At 41.7% G+C, this 15432-nt stretch overlaps 1 protein-coding gene across 2 annotated transcripts in view; it reads right to left on the bottom strand.

Annotated features, from left to right (window-relative positions):
• Unc5c (unc-5 netrin receptor C) overlaps window positions 1-15432 on the bottom strand; it is a 351840-nt gene that overhangs the window by 17364 nt on the left and 319044 nt on the right. For both annotated transcript variants that reach the window (XM_051165895.1, XM_051165896.1), the window contains 2 exons: window positions 13809-13977; window positions 11412-11645 (listed from right to left, as the gene is read on the bottom strand). In XM_051165895.1, coding sequence (XP_051021852.1) covers window positions 11412-11645; window positions 13809-13977 — 403 coding nt within the window. The remainder of the gene's footprint in view (window positions 1-11411; window positions 11646-13808; window positions 13978-15432) is intronic.

The following is a 15432-nucleotide window of genomic DNA, read 5'->3' as shown; positions in this document are numbered from 1 at the left end:
AGCAACAACAACAGCAAAAACCCTATGAAATCACAAAAGATACTCAAGCACAAATAGAAGATATTTTAATGAATAAGTGGAACACTCCTTGGCAATAAAAAAGCATGTAAAACACAGAGTTGCCCCAACCCACAGTTTCTCTTTGCTCTTTTCTCTACAGGCCTTCTGTCCTTCTGCCCCTACTCTCCCGAGATCTGATCTCTACCATTGTGTCTCTCTGCACTCCCTTTCCCTTGTTTCCCTTCCTCATCTATACCTCTTTCCATTCTATTTCATCTTCTGTTTGAGATTTAAGCATCTTCCCATGGATCCTCCTTTTTACTTAGCTTCATTGGGTCTGTACATTGTAGTGCTTCATCCTGTATTATATGGCTAAAATCTCTGACAAGCTAGAAGCCTAAATCAAGGTAGGATCCTGGGAGGATATGACAGGGACACTAGCAAAGACATAGAGATTGAAGAGGACACCCTCTAACTAGACAAGTGTCTAGTAGATGGAAGAGAACACCAATCCACTTACAAAAACTCCAATCCAAAATTTACCCTGCCTACAAGATATTCAGGAATAAAGATAGAGCAGAGATTGACAGAATGTCCAACCAATACCCGGCCCAACCTAAAACCCTCTCCCTGGAAGAAATCCAACCCCTGACACTATTAATGACACTCTGCTATACTTGCATGTAGAAGCCTGGCAGAGTTGTCCTTAGAGAAGCTCCATACAGCTCTTCAAAACAGATGCTGAGACTTACAGCTAAGCATTGGGCAATGCATAAGGAATCTCATGGAAAAGTGGAGGCAAGAATAGAAGGACCTAGAGGTGACAGGAGTTCCACAAGTAGACCAACAAAGCCAACTAACCAGGACCCAGAGAGGCTTGCTGTGACAGAAGCACCAACCAAGGACCATACATGAACTGGATATAGGTCCCCTACACAGATGTCACCAATGGGCAGCTCAGGCTTCATATGGGTTCTCTAGTAATGGGAGCAGGGGATCTCTCTGAAATGAACTCTGTTGCCAGCTTTTTGATCACTTCTCTCTGGCAGGACTGCCTTACCAGGCCACAGTGGAAGATGATGAACTCAGTTCTGATGTGACTTGATGAGCTGGGGTGGATGGGAAGGGGGGCTTCCCCTCCTCTGAGGAATAGAGGAGGGGATACATGAGAGAGGGAGGGAAGGTGGGGCTACAACTAGGATGTAAAGTGAATTTAAAAAATATAAATCCACCTGTGAATCAAAATGACTAATCATGCTCAGTGGATGCCACCCCTAAGTTTTGTGTCAAAAGAGTGGTCAACCCATGGGACATGCTACCAGGCTTGGTTTCCATGTTGTTAGTGCTCAGTGCTCTAATCTGAGATATGCTATGGCCATTTACACTTAAAAATACACTGTGACTTTTACATAACAACTTGGTTTTCTGGATTCTTCCTGCACAAAATCATGTTGGTTAATGTATGTGATACGGATACAAGGATGAAATAAAAATAACAGACACACTTATTAATGAAACATGACTTTACAGCTAAATGTTTTCCTTTCCTGGAAACAGTATTTCAGTATCACTGTGAAATATGACTTATGTCAGGAAGTGTGTGCTTGGGATGCCGCTTCTGTTCTGCATGGTATAGAGACAATGTGAACCTATAACCAGGCTGAAATGAGTTCCACTCTAAAACAGTTCTTGAAAGACTGTTTTTTGAGTCACAAAGGTCAGGTTATTTATATACCTTAATGGAGAATAAGAACCACATATACTGAAGGTCAAAAGATTTAGGAAGATTTAACAAAATATCGTGACCTTGGAAAGAAATGTCATAATAAACATTAGGATCATCTAGGTTGTTTGTACTTAGAAATATAAAGGTCACCTTCTTTTGTTGAGGTTGTCTTTCTTATTGGCAGTCAGTCTCACTTTATGGTTAGGGTCCTGGATGAACCTATGCGATGACCTGATAAACTGTCTTTGCCCCTTGTTTTACTTTGAAAAAGAACCTCAAGAGTGACTCAAGAGTAATCGACAACAGATATCTATCCCACTTCTCCATGGGAGCATGCATGTGTACAAGTACATGAACCATAGGTTAGTGTCACCAGGAACTGTCCCTGGGCTCTTGAGCAGCTTCTTGGTGCAGCACCTGGTTCCAGAAGAGACCTGACTGAGGGCTGAATTGATTTCAGAGGCCTATGAAAGACTGCAGCAAAGGCAGCAACATGGAATTCCACCGCAGACACAAGCAGCTGGCACAATAACCAATTAAACCAAGGCATTACCCAGGCCGAGCCATTAGCCTGGGCCACTTCAGAGGCATAATAAATCCAAGCTCCTTTAAAGGCCTATGTGGAAAAATAAAGCAGCTCTGTTGTATGCTTGCAGCTCTCGCAGGCTCCCCTATAGTAAGATATCTCCACATTGGGCATGACAGAGGAAGGGAAATGGAGGCATACTTGGGAACTCATGACTCTTGAGTTCTTTCTCTACCACCAGAAATTCTCACTCATCAGGACTGTCAATCCATGTGTGATTAGCCACCTCTCTACCCCCTACCCCCTTGTCTCCTATTGGTCCTTCCAACTATGGGCAAACTTCCTTCCAGGGACAGTCTCTCACAGTTAGGCTTCCTGATTAAATGTCAGTTTCTTTTAGTTCACTGGTGACTAAAGAGAGGGCAGGAAGGAGACAAAACCACCATTTTGTTTCACTTGTCTGGTTTCATTGTTGATACTGTTTCTGCACTTAAAAACAAATTCAAAGAAAGAATTCTGTGTACTCTATTTCCAACGGAAACATAGAAACATGAACAGGCTCCATCTACTTCTGCCAAGGAGCTGGATCATCAGTATTGGGATCACTAGAAGGTGGAAGGAGATACTGTGGAGAAACCCTTGCGCCCTAAAGAAAAGAAGGCCATAGCAGCTAGCTTTGTCCCAGGACAGTCGCTTTGCTCTGTCCATGGTGCTGACCTAATCCAGGGTACTGCTTGGGTTATCCTTACAGAACTCTTACTTAAAAACAACCCACTATGGAATACTACTCAGCTATTAAAAACAAGGAATTCCCGAAATTTGTGGATAAATGGATTGAGCTAGAAATGATCATAATGAGTGAGTTAACCCAGAAGCAGAAAGAATCAAATGGTATATACTCACTTATATCTGCATACTAGCCCAAGGGGCATGTCCCACAAAAGCCTTCACTTACCAGGAAACTGGGACAGAGGGGAAGGCATCCTATTGGGACTCTAAATGAGAGACGCATGGGAGAACAGCAAAATAAAAGGATACAGAGGGTCCTAGAAATCTACAAGTAGAACAATATGATAGGCAGATTTGGGCCCAGGGGTCCTGCTCAAACTAAGGCACCAGCCAAGGACAATACAGGAGGTAAACTTTAAACCCCTTCCCAGATCTAGCCAATGGTCAGAATATTCTCCACAGTTGAGTGGAGAGTGTGATACGACTTTCTCACATACTCTGGTGCCTCACATTTGACCATGTCCCCTGGAGGGGGAGACCTGGTGGCACTCAGAGGAAGGACAGCAAGTAGCCAAGAAGAGACTTGATACCCTATGAGAATATATAGGGGGACGTAATCCCCCTCAGGAACAGTCATAGGGGAGGGGAATAATGGGAAAATGGGGGGGGGGAGGAATGGGAGGATACAAGGGATGGGATAAACATTGAGATGTAACAAGAATAAATTAAAAAAAAAAAAAAAAAAAAGAACAACCTAATATGTATGTGTTCAGCACACCAAGCACATTAAGCCCCAGACCAGTCCTCGGTGATTGTGGTGACTGTCTGTACAAAGAGTCACATCTGCCTTTCAGATTTAGTGAAACTTGCCTTGTTTTTAATGCAGTCTTTATTCCTCTATTGAAACCTGCCCTGGTCATTCGGGAATGAGAGTTTCTCTCTGCTACTGTGGTTATTGCCGCTGCCCCTGTCACAGCAGTGTGCCTGCACTCTACTAAAGCAGAGGCCAAAAAGAGCAGCCGTCCTTCTCTCCTGTTCCCTGCCAGCTTATCAGCAGGCAGCTCTCAGCCCTGCGCCTGCTGTCCCCTCCTCTGGCCTTCAGGCCTCTGGCTGCTGAGCTGGGCAATGGGGAACAGCTGACTTTCAGTCAGCCTCTTCCACCTGCTCAGGTCAGTGTCACCTCATGCTGCTACTTTCTCTTCCTGTATTTACACTGGGGTGCTCTGCCCTCCCCCCCCAAGTCTGCCTGCTTGCCTTCATCCTTAATAATAATAAGGCTAGATGCCAGTGACCATGTGTAACCATTCCCCATCAAGTCCCTTCATTCCCAGGGCTCTGCCTGCTGTTCCAGCAGCTGCTGATGCCACAGATGCAAGAGCTGAGCTGCCACTCTCAGCCTGCCCAGTCAAGAAAGTGTGTGACGCTTTCAAAGCAATGTGCCAAGAGTCCCTCTCAATAGAGCAGCCATTTCATTTGTCTCCCTTGGGTGTTCCAATAAAAACAAGCATATCTTACATAGTATTATGGAACAGGACGTTTAGATCACTCTGTTACTTGTGAGTTCAGGTTGAATTTCTGTTTACCCTTTAACATGTTATTATTCAAATTCCATGTGAGCACTCCATAAGAAATTACCATAAACTGAGGGCAATACAAACTTACTGTCTTGTGCTGTATAGGCCAGCAGCCCAAAGCAGGCTTTAATATCTGCAATTAAGGTGCATGTGGGCAGCTTTCCTTTCTGGAGACTTGTTGGGAGAGGAATTCAGTTTCTTTTCCTTCCCTAGTTTCTCCAGTCTGCTTGCTTTCCTGTCTCATGATTCCCTTCCTCTGTCTTCAAATTCAACAATAAAACATCTGCCCCATCTCCCTTCCATAGTTATAACACCTATTGACCAGATGTCAAACAGGTTCTCTACTTTATAAGGGCTAAGTCCAAATCTCACAAGAAGGAGACAGTGGGAAAATCAATTCGAAGACACCATAAAGATCTCCTTGACAACATCTGACCAGGTAGACTGCCACCAAAGAGGAAACATTCTGAAATTAGATGACAATTAAATTTCACATCTTTCTTGACTTATCATCTTCCAAACACCACAATAGTCTTGATGCCATGGAGGGATGACTAATGGCATCTAGTCTTTATTTTGTGCCAGATTTAATAACTTTATTCTTGAATCATCCAGGGGTCCTGGAGGTAGATGCAATCCCTGGAACCTTTAGCACATTTTTTGTTGGTTTTTATCTAATATATGTGTCATATGCATGGATACATTAATGTTAGCTACCAGGACTCTGAGAGTTGCATACACAAGTCAGGTTAGTTTGGAGTCATCTGCTGCTTGCCACGAGGCAGTAGCAAATGGATAACAGTGTGGTTGGCAACAGGTGGCAAGATGAAAATAAAGCCAGCTGCCCCCTTTAACAAGCTGCCTAGCAAGCATATCCCAGGAGGACATCACACAATTGGCAATTAAGCATCATCCAAACCATTTTGTTTTCTCTACTTTTCAGTGTTTCATTCCTTTATTTTCATCCCTCTTTTACAGAGTTACTGTACTCTACTGGAACATACATTAGGGTAGTGGAGAACTACATTCATCTAAGGGAGGGTTTTCTCTGTGCCTAAGGACTCCAAAGAGAAAACCAGATTGTGGTAATGTACATTATTTGGTCTGGATCACAAATCCATCTGTCGGAAACTCAATTAACCCCATGCATATAGAGTGGATGCAAATAACTTCTTTTAAGTTTCAGCATTTATTGAGGGCCTTTACTATAAAGAGACATCTCCGATAGTGGAGCAGAAATTACTTATTTCTACATAGATGTATTTTTCTCTTTGGGTGTTTTAAAACTTATTCCAAATATAACCTTGTTCTCTGTTAATTTCTAGTCTATTTATACTAGGATTTAAGTCTTTGCAAATAATGAAAGGAAAACATCATTTTTATTACTTTAATCACCCAAGGAAGAGGAGAATGAAAGAAACTCACTGATAGTCCAACACCATCTTTTTAATATACTTGACCTCTGTATTTGGGTTTATTCCAAACTATTTTCAGTTTTCAGCATCTTTATCTCTTTGTGTGAACTCAACCTGAGCTTTGCTCCCACTGGTCCTTCATGCATGTGCACAGGGAGAAACTGCCCTGAAAAGTATATAAAAGATTCCCGCTGTCTTCCATCGCCCTTGACTTCTACCCCAGCAGTCACCGCTAGAATTCTGATTGTACATCAGTGCCTCCAAATTGCTAAGTGCAGCTTTTAAGTTTCAGGTGACCATTTTTGCTCCAGGGCTTAACAAAATTCAGGAAAATTGTTACCAAAGCTGCCAAACTCAAAGAGGTAGGCAGAAAGATGAAAGAATCCATTGGGGCTTATTGAGCTTGACTGACAGAGAGGCCTCCTTCTCTTTTCTAGCCATACACATAATAATATAACCAGATTAAAAAAATTTTTTTCCAGGACAGGGGTTCTCTGTGTAGCCTTGGCTGCCTAGGACTTGCTTTGTAGGCCATGCTGACCGCAAACTTACAGCGATCCACCAGCCTCTGCCGCCCCGAGTCCTTGGATGTGCACCACCATGGCCAGCTTAAAAATGTTTCCAATATATCCAGATTTGATAAAAAATAATAATTAATATTTTAGTATTTATAAGCTATTAGAAAACATGATAGTCTGAATATACTAAGTAGTTGTCTCCATTGAAATTGAGTACTCCTCTGGACCTCCACCATATTCTCATATTTCTATCTTTTCACAATCCAGAAAGACTCCTTACATCCATCTGTAACCTTATGAAAATGTCAAACCCTTGCAGACACAACACTGGGCTGCCAGTGTTACTGGCAAGGAAGTTAACTTTAAGCATAAATCAGGAAGCAGGCCCTTCCTCCCAGGGCCCAGATTTAAAGAGAAGAGATCATGTCAAAGACAGGGAGGTATAAAGGTTGAGATGATGGCGTATGCATGGAGAGGGGAGATCATTGTTAGGCATGAAGATGGCTGTGGTGCGATGAGGACATGGGAGACATGAGAGATGTTCCAAACAACTGCACTGTGAAATACGATGTGCTAAGAGGAGATCAATAAAGGACAAGGGAAGCAGAGCAGGCACTATTTGGATTAGCCATCTTGGGATTGTGATGGACCAAATGGGAAATGAGCCTGAACAAAAGGTAGAGAATTTGTTAATGTGTAGACATTATTGGTGGTGGGAAGCCATGCAGCTGGCTGCAGCTCAGCATAAGAATGTGCTTGACATGAGTTTTATCTGGATATGGATAAAGGTAGAAGGGGATTTTTTTGGGTCAGGAGACCAGGGAAGGTTGAGGCAGTTTCTCCTAAAAGCAAGTGACAGCTTCACAGTGACAGAGATAGAAGCTCATGTGCTTTTAGTCATGATACCGGGAGACATGCTCTCCTTGGAGATCCTGACATAGGAGAAGTTACTGCCAAGACTAAATTATGAGCCCATCTGCATGGACGGATGGGTGATGTGAATAGAGTGAGGAGTAAAAAAAGTTATATCTATAACAATTCTGAGGGTAACACTGAATTTGAGAGAATGTTTTGAGTGAAATAGGTTGAAAAAAAGACCACAAGGCAGGTCCTGTTGAGGCTGAAAGGAGCAGTGGTCTGCACTTAAGGAAATGCAGTGGGTAATAGACAGCATGAGAGAGGCCTAACCCATAAGTGGAGCGATGTCCTAGAGCAGCTATGGAGTGTTAGAATGAGTGCAGTTTTTTTCTTTCAGTCTTGTGAATTAAGAGAATGGGGCTTCACTGTGGATACTGGGAGGGATGAAGAGCCATCTGGAAGGTCTAGTAGTGGCTAAGATGAGCAAGTGAAGGAATGGGGGAATGGATGATTTGAGGATGCAAGATATTTGTCCTTAATGGAATCACGTTTCCCAAAAATGATGTGTGAATATTAAAAGCAATAGTCCTTAACTGACAGTACAATATACTGGGGTATAACTCCAATTCCAGCCAGTGTTGCTCACCGTGTTTGTGGAAGGACCCTGGATCAAGACTCGGAAACCCCAGCAGATTTTTTACATGTAGTGTGATAAAGAATAACTAAGTGAGAAAGAGACCTAGGAAGGAGAAGCCAAGGAAGAGAGAAGGAAGGACTGGAAAGGGTGATGCAAAAGAGCCTGCAAATGGAAGGACCACAAAATGAGCATGGAGATAGCATACCAGCAGAGAAAAACAGCAGGAGGTATGCGAAGAAGGTATGCTTTCCATACTGGAGCGTTCTTTAGAGCTAATCAGCCTCCAGGTTCCAATTCAAGTGTGGGTGTGGTAGTACAGACATGACTGAACTAATTGTCTCTTCGGAGTGTTGAGTAGACCGTATACTTATTACCAGGATTTTGGTATTCCTGCATTATTAAAAGGCCAAAAGGTGCAAGGATGCCTCATCCATTATTTACATTTCTTTCCAGCTAAGTGCTGGATCCCCAGATGCTGAGAATTTATAAATGTCTGTCTGGAAAGCACTGACCATAACACACACTGCTCTTGGGCTGTTTTCTCTGCTGAAAGCAATCTGCTGGTTTCCTTTCACATTGACCATTTCCACCCCTGTTCCATAATTAACATACTCAAATGTGGCTTTTGCAAAGCATTAAATTTTGCATAGATCTTTGTGTGTCTCCTGGGAAAGCAGGTCAGGAGATCCGGAGTATTGCTGTGTCAGAACAGGAATTGTATGGCTGAGATATTTCAGATCCCATTAATGTCTCTGGCTATGCGCGTCTTGCAATAGTTTCCCATGGAATTGTTCAGAAGATTCACTTTAATCAGACTCCGTGGCTCTCCAACAAATACAGTTTTCCCCTAGAAGGATTTAAACCTAGCATGATTCGTATTCTGACACTGACTTAGAAGTGTCATGTGCATCTGCAAGGAGGATAAAAGAAAGAGCCCGAAGCCCTACACAGAGCCACATTTACCTCACTTAGTTCTATATCAGGAAACCCAACAAACTTAATCATGAAGAAGACATGTAGTGACCAACAAGGTCCCTTCCTCTCCCTGGAGACTTTGCTGGCCACATCCACCATGAGATCTGCCCAGTTGCCTATGGCTGCTCGTTTCTCCACAAGTCCCTTACCACCATCCACTGAGATTGCTTCCTAGGAGCCCTGATCTTTAACCTCCATTTTTCATAATCCAAAATCATTCTCTGGACAAAAACTTCAGAAAGAAATAACCTGATAGCCAGAAAATGTTCTTCCCTTGGCTTTCTTGGCTCTTTTCACTCTCATTTTCCTCCCCTGGGTACTCTAATTTCCATTGGTTCTCTGGCCTTCCTACTCCCATATCATGACAGCTTCTCCTTAGTCCCTGTCTGGATTTTCACTCAAGTTGGTTCCATAGACCAACTGTATTTAACTTCCTGCACTTGAGGCTTGCTTTATCTACACCATTGCTGTGTGACCTAGAGCCACTCCTGATCTTTGGAGTCCATATCTGTCAAATAGAAATAATGATACCTTATGGGGCTATGGTAGAGACTGAACGGGTTAATAAAAATATGTAGGATTTTGCCTGGTATATAGAAGCACTCAATTATAGTCATTGTTTTTATTTTTCCACTGTTCTCTTTAGGTATTTTCCCTTTTAACCTTGGCTAACATTGGAATCTGTTCTCTGTTCAGAAGAATAAAACCCATAAATAATTATTTGAAAAGCATATGTCATTTAAAAATTGCTGCCCTGTGTAATAATTCTACATATTTATGGAGTATTGTATGTTGATGGACAGATACCAAAAGCTAAGGAGGGTGAAAAGAGGGAGGGAACAGAGACTGTCAAATAGCTATAAGGCCACATACATATATCTAATTTGGATATCTTTGGATGCCAGGCTTCTACCACTAACTCAGTAGTCCATGAGTAAAAACCCTACTGCCCGCAAATGTTTGTGTCATCCAAAATTAATAGCTGATAATCCTGCTCCACAGAGTCAGACTTTTAAAAGATCGGACCTTTGGAAGGTAATTAGGTGATGAGGGTAAGGCTTTCCTGAATGAGATCGATGCCATTATAAAGGAGACTCCACGGACCTTCCGAGCCATCTCTCTACCCCATGAAGACACAGCAGGAGACTGGCTCCCTTAAACCTGGAGGAAGTACTTACTAGAGCTCGACCCTGATGACACCCTCACACTATGATTCCAGCCTCCAGCATGATGAGGAATTAATGTCTACATTTATTTAGGTCACCTAGTCCATGGTATTTGTTACAGTACCCTGAGTTGACAAAGCAGCAAAGCCACACACCCTGGACTTTGCCATTGTCATGGAGAGAAGTTTGATCTTCTATTCCACTACTTGAGTGGTAGTCATCAGGCTATTTTCTCAGGACTTTGTATCCCTGTTTCCTTCCTTTCATTTTTCTTGCATCACCCCAGCTCTACCACATCTTCTTATTAACATGACATTATCCACTGAAGTCAGAGTCATGGGTCTAATGTATATTTCCAATCACACCTTGTTTCTGTTTAAACCTCTGTAGACTTCATTGACTCTCTCTGATGGCTAAGATCCATCTTATGCAAAGATGCCATTATGCTTAGCTTACTGGTATACCTCTGCATAAAGGCCATCAATTACTGTTCACTTTTGTGTGTTTTCATCCTGTTCTGATTATCTAGACATCTTGAATGTTCTTTCCTATCAAAGATGATTAAAAACCTTACCCTCTATTCAAGGTTCAAATGTTAGCTCTTGCTCAGATTTTCTTAGAATACTGTGTAGCTTCCCTTCCTGAACTCTTACAGAAGGCTGCATCTCAGCTGTGACACTCATTCCATTCTGGCTTATCTCCTCAATCCTGGCATACTTCCTTTATTCCTCCTTCTAGATCATAACTTCTTCAAAGGCACTTATTATATCCCTTAAAGCTCCAAATGGGATAAAACGAATGGCAATAATCACACCAGGAATTAAGCTAATTTATTCTGCAAAGCAGCAGCCTGTTGTCAAATGCTAACCCTCTCCCTCACAGCCCTCGTAAAAAGAATGGGAAAGCATATAAATGAAGTAGCACACAAGAGGAACATACACTGTGAGCAATTACACCAATTTCTTTTATAGGAAGAATACAGCTGAGATAAACATGGAAGCAAATTATTTACCATCCATGGGTTTCATTGCCAAATTCTTCTACATTTTTCATTAAAAGAGCTCAAGTAAGGTAAACAAAAGTAGCCCTTGGGAGGAATCAGCACAGAGAAAATAGCTTATCTATCAGCCTGGCCTCTGAGATATGTCTATTTGTGTAACTGCTTCCTCTGGGACATAATGCATGTGTTTGCACACCTGCACAGAGCCACTCCAGGTGTGTAAGGTCTCTTCAAACCCTAGCTTCCAGGTGAAGGAGAAGAGGGCAAGGCAGGTGGGAGGCACTTACCTTCAGGGCATCCTGTGTGTCATCCAGGCAGTAAACTCTGATGCTATACTCCAGGGAAGAACAGCAGAGTGGCCCAAAGATGGCCAACTTCAGGCGCTTGGCAGCTGCCTTGTTGGTGGACTGCCCAACCAGGGCAAACGTACTGAGGTTCTCTGTGAGGATATGGCAAGCCTCCGCATCCAACTGAATGTAACAGGGGGTTGTGAAGTTTTCCTCTCCAACCACCACCACGTCCTGGGAATGAGAGGGAAGGGAACCTGGCTAAGCTACCAAGAACACATGTCTGCCACCATGGATGGAAGTAGATAAAACAGGAGTATATCTCTGAGTTCATCTTTCACTAACTTTGTGGTACCCATTTTCACTCTCCAGCATTAGCTGTCTTCTATCATTGTCTATATATGATGCAATTATTGACATAAATATCCTGAACTGTACATGAAAATCCAAAATACACTAATAAATTATACCATTTATTTCAGTATTAAATATCTTATTAACTGCTTCTGAGAATTTGGCATTTGAATTGTTCAATATCAAATTTAATCTAGAAGTACAAATTATTGACATACTACCATAGCATATCAACCTTTCCCTAAGAATCCACATTTACACATAATTCAAGGAATTAAGACATTATACAATATAACTGCCATTTCAGAAAAGCATACTTTCCCCTAAATAACCTCAGCCTGCAGAATCTCCACAAGGTAAACTGTGGCAAGTTCACACAGACTTTGACATACTTCTCTGGTAGTTTTCTTATGTAACCCGTTAAACAGTTCATTATTTTAGGCATAAGAATATTTAGTAAGAAATAAGTGGAAGTGGTGATTTTTGTAAAAATAATTGCTAATTCAACCATATTTTGATTTATTGTAACTAAATGGCTTAGCTTATATACTAACAAAGACAGAGGATCAGGTCATTAAGGCAAGGGTCAACATCTCACTTGCTTTCAAGGCCAGGGTGGAAAGCGATAAGACGAGTTGGGAAAAGAGAGCATGTGGCTGGGTTATGAGTCCAGTGGCCCCTGAGCTCAGCCAATGGGATGGCAGGATCAGGGCCAGCAGGGCCAGATTTACCGCAGAGAAGTACACATTTTGATTGCACATAGGCTCCCAGCTTTTAAGTAATTCAGATTGAGAAGGATGTGTGTGTGGGAAACAAAACACATGCATGAACATGTGAATTAGATAATTTTCTTTCCACAGAACAGAAGTCACTTCTACAGTGCTTTCTACTGTGCCCCAGTGAGTCTAACTCATGACGAGTGCCAACGACTCAAAAGAGTGAGTGAATGAAAGGCAGTCTCCAGGTCTGGATAAAGACATGAAAAAAGTAGCCACCTCAGGTAATAGCTTATTGGTTAGGCCTTATGGCATCATCTGAGATATGATGAGCTGTATTTTAACAAAATCAATGAAATCATATTTTGAAGTGAATATAAAGAAATCTTACACAGATGAGAAAAGGCATCTCAAGGCCTCTAAGTATTATAGGCCCCGGGCACTGGAGAAAGAAGGACCGGTGTGTGTATGTGTGTGTGTGGGGGGGGTAGAATTTAGAGCCTGTGGCCAGCAGTGGACACAGTGGACACCATCACCCGAGCCTGCTTTGCAAGAGTTTGAACAAGAAAATTCTTTGTGCTTTCCTGGACTTTTGAGTTCATTGCTCTATCGTTGCTAGCATCACTTAGCCCCAGATATGGAAAAAGCATTCAGCAAAGAATCTTGCAAATACTTAAGATAGGGCCATTTAAGTCTATTTAAAGACACTAGTTGAATTGTATCACCAAACTCAATCCTTCCTGTGGTGACCAGATAAGGAATGATTTCCTCTTATGGTCAAGTGTAGCCAATGTTTGTAGAAAGGAAATTCTAGTTAATCCCAGAATACCATGCTTTGCTGCTAAGTTAGTTTTTCTAAAATATTATATATAGGCTTAAGCTTTCATGTATATCTTCATAATTTCTTTTGCTAAAAATACATAAGTAATTATATTGTAACTTTACATTTTACATATGGAAATTTTGTATAAATATACATCTATACTATGATTTACATATGTATTTGATGAAGATATTTTTGAGAGACAGATGCTAAGTGAAGAGTTCTGATGTAAGTTCCGATGATTTCTCCTTCCCTCCTTTCCCAACATGTGCTGCCTATGCTCCCAAGAGTAGGTTTCCTGGGATGTCCTTTCATCTATGAGCTGGTTTTGAGGATCCCCTTCCTTTTGCCCATCAGGCAGAAGATAGAGAAGTAGTTACTGGTCCTCTCTCTCTCATTTTGAGTGTGAGCTAAAGGCCATCATGTTTTGCTTTAGAAATAAAGGCCTCCCCTGCTTGCATCAGTGGTGGATATGGGTGTCACACTTCTCCCACAGACACTCACCTCCCACTGTCCCTGCACTGCCTGGTTTTTTAGCTGAATCTTCCAGTCCTCAGTGTTGGGGTCTGCACAGTGATGCAGAGTAAGGATGACAGGGCGGGTCAAGAGAGCTCCAGGAGGCCCACAGCTCACCACAGGGGTCAGGAGGGTCTGAGAGTCTTCCATGGGAGGCCTGCAGGGAGAGCAGAGAACCATGCCTATGACATTTCCATAGTGTTAATGCACTGTGTCATCATGGAGATCTAAAGTTGGATAAACAGTTCAAATCACTTCCTCATAATACTTGAGGGGGATGGGTATTGGCCAGAAATAAATGGACACCATGTTCTCTATAGACAGGCTTTCATCTTGTAAGACTGGAGGTTTTTCTGACAGCAGAGCATCTCTTTGCCCAGTCTCTTTGATCCCTATCCTCAGACACAGGGCTGCCTTGGGAGGCTTCCTATGAATTCATGCTCTGATACTTTCAGGACGGAATGAGAAAGAACAGAATCCTTATGAAGTTACATAACCAGCTTGTCTGATAACTCTCACCACTGGTCTCACAGTGTTTTAAATACTTTTGTGTTTTCAGGGCCTAACTTGAAAAATACTTAAAAAAAAAAAAAAAAAAAAAAAAAACCTCACTTCAGAATGAGGACACCCTAGAGCTAAACTTAGTCTAAATGATTTTCAGGCATAATTCAGTCTAGTATAGCAGATTCATTCTTTCAAATGTGAGTAGAAAGAATATAGAATGGCATCTCTATAGCAAGTTAAAATGAGATCACATCACTTATGTATTTCATATACAAAAAAAACTGGTCATAAGGGACTCAAAGACACACACTGTTCTTCCTTCCTTCCTTTCCTTTCTTTCTTTCCTAAACTCTGTCAGTCTGTTTAATTTACATGACTAAACAACAAACAAGTGGACTAATTAGTCCAAGCTGCCAATTAGTATGTGAGGAAGTCATTCCAAAGTTCCTGAGGTTGTTTAAGTGTCTCACAACTCACAATTGCTGTTCTGTGATTAGACTAAACGCATGCTTCCCAACAGTTTTGAAACTGACTGCCAGAGAGCACAGCTATGGAAGTCACAGGCCCAGGAAATTGGAGGGTTTCTCCCCACCTAGAACAAGAGACTGACATGTGATTAGTCATAACTGACATGTGATTGATACCTTAGGTATTTCCAAAGTCACAGACCATGGTTACTAGAGCAACTTCTATTCATTATCAACTCATATTATAATCAACTAGCATGAACACAATCTGCCTTTCCATATATCTTTGACCTGATAACTAGCTGGCTTTATATCATGTACTTGGAAATTATTTTGATATCTGTTCCATTACAGAACATTCTCAAATTTTCCAATGTCATTTGGGAGGCCAGGATTCTAACTCTTTGCTTATGTTTTTCTTCATGTTCATAAGGAATTTGTCAGTGATTTGGTGTCTCATTAAATTGGGAATCCTGAAATCAACCTAAAACTTAAGTGTATTGCACATGAGAACTGCTATTTTTTTTTTAAACTTTGACTATGTGGATATAGTTACACATTACAAAATCATTGTAGTGAATTATTTTCAATCAACTAATAACTTAAAATTTTTAGGTACCAGGCTCCAGTTAAGAAGGAAG

The sequence above is a fragment of the Acomys russatus genome, chromosome 23, assembly GCF_903995435.1.
Source record: "Acomys russatus chromosome 23, mAcoRus1.1, whole genome shotgun sequence".
Classification (NCBI taxonomy): Eukaryota; Metazoa; Chordata; class Mammalia; order Rodentia; family Muridae; genus Acomys; species Acomys russatus.
This window is presented reverse-complemented; position numbering and strand designations above follow the sequence as displayed.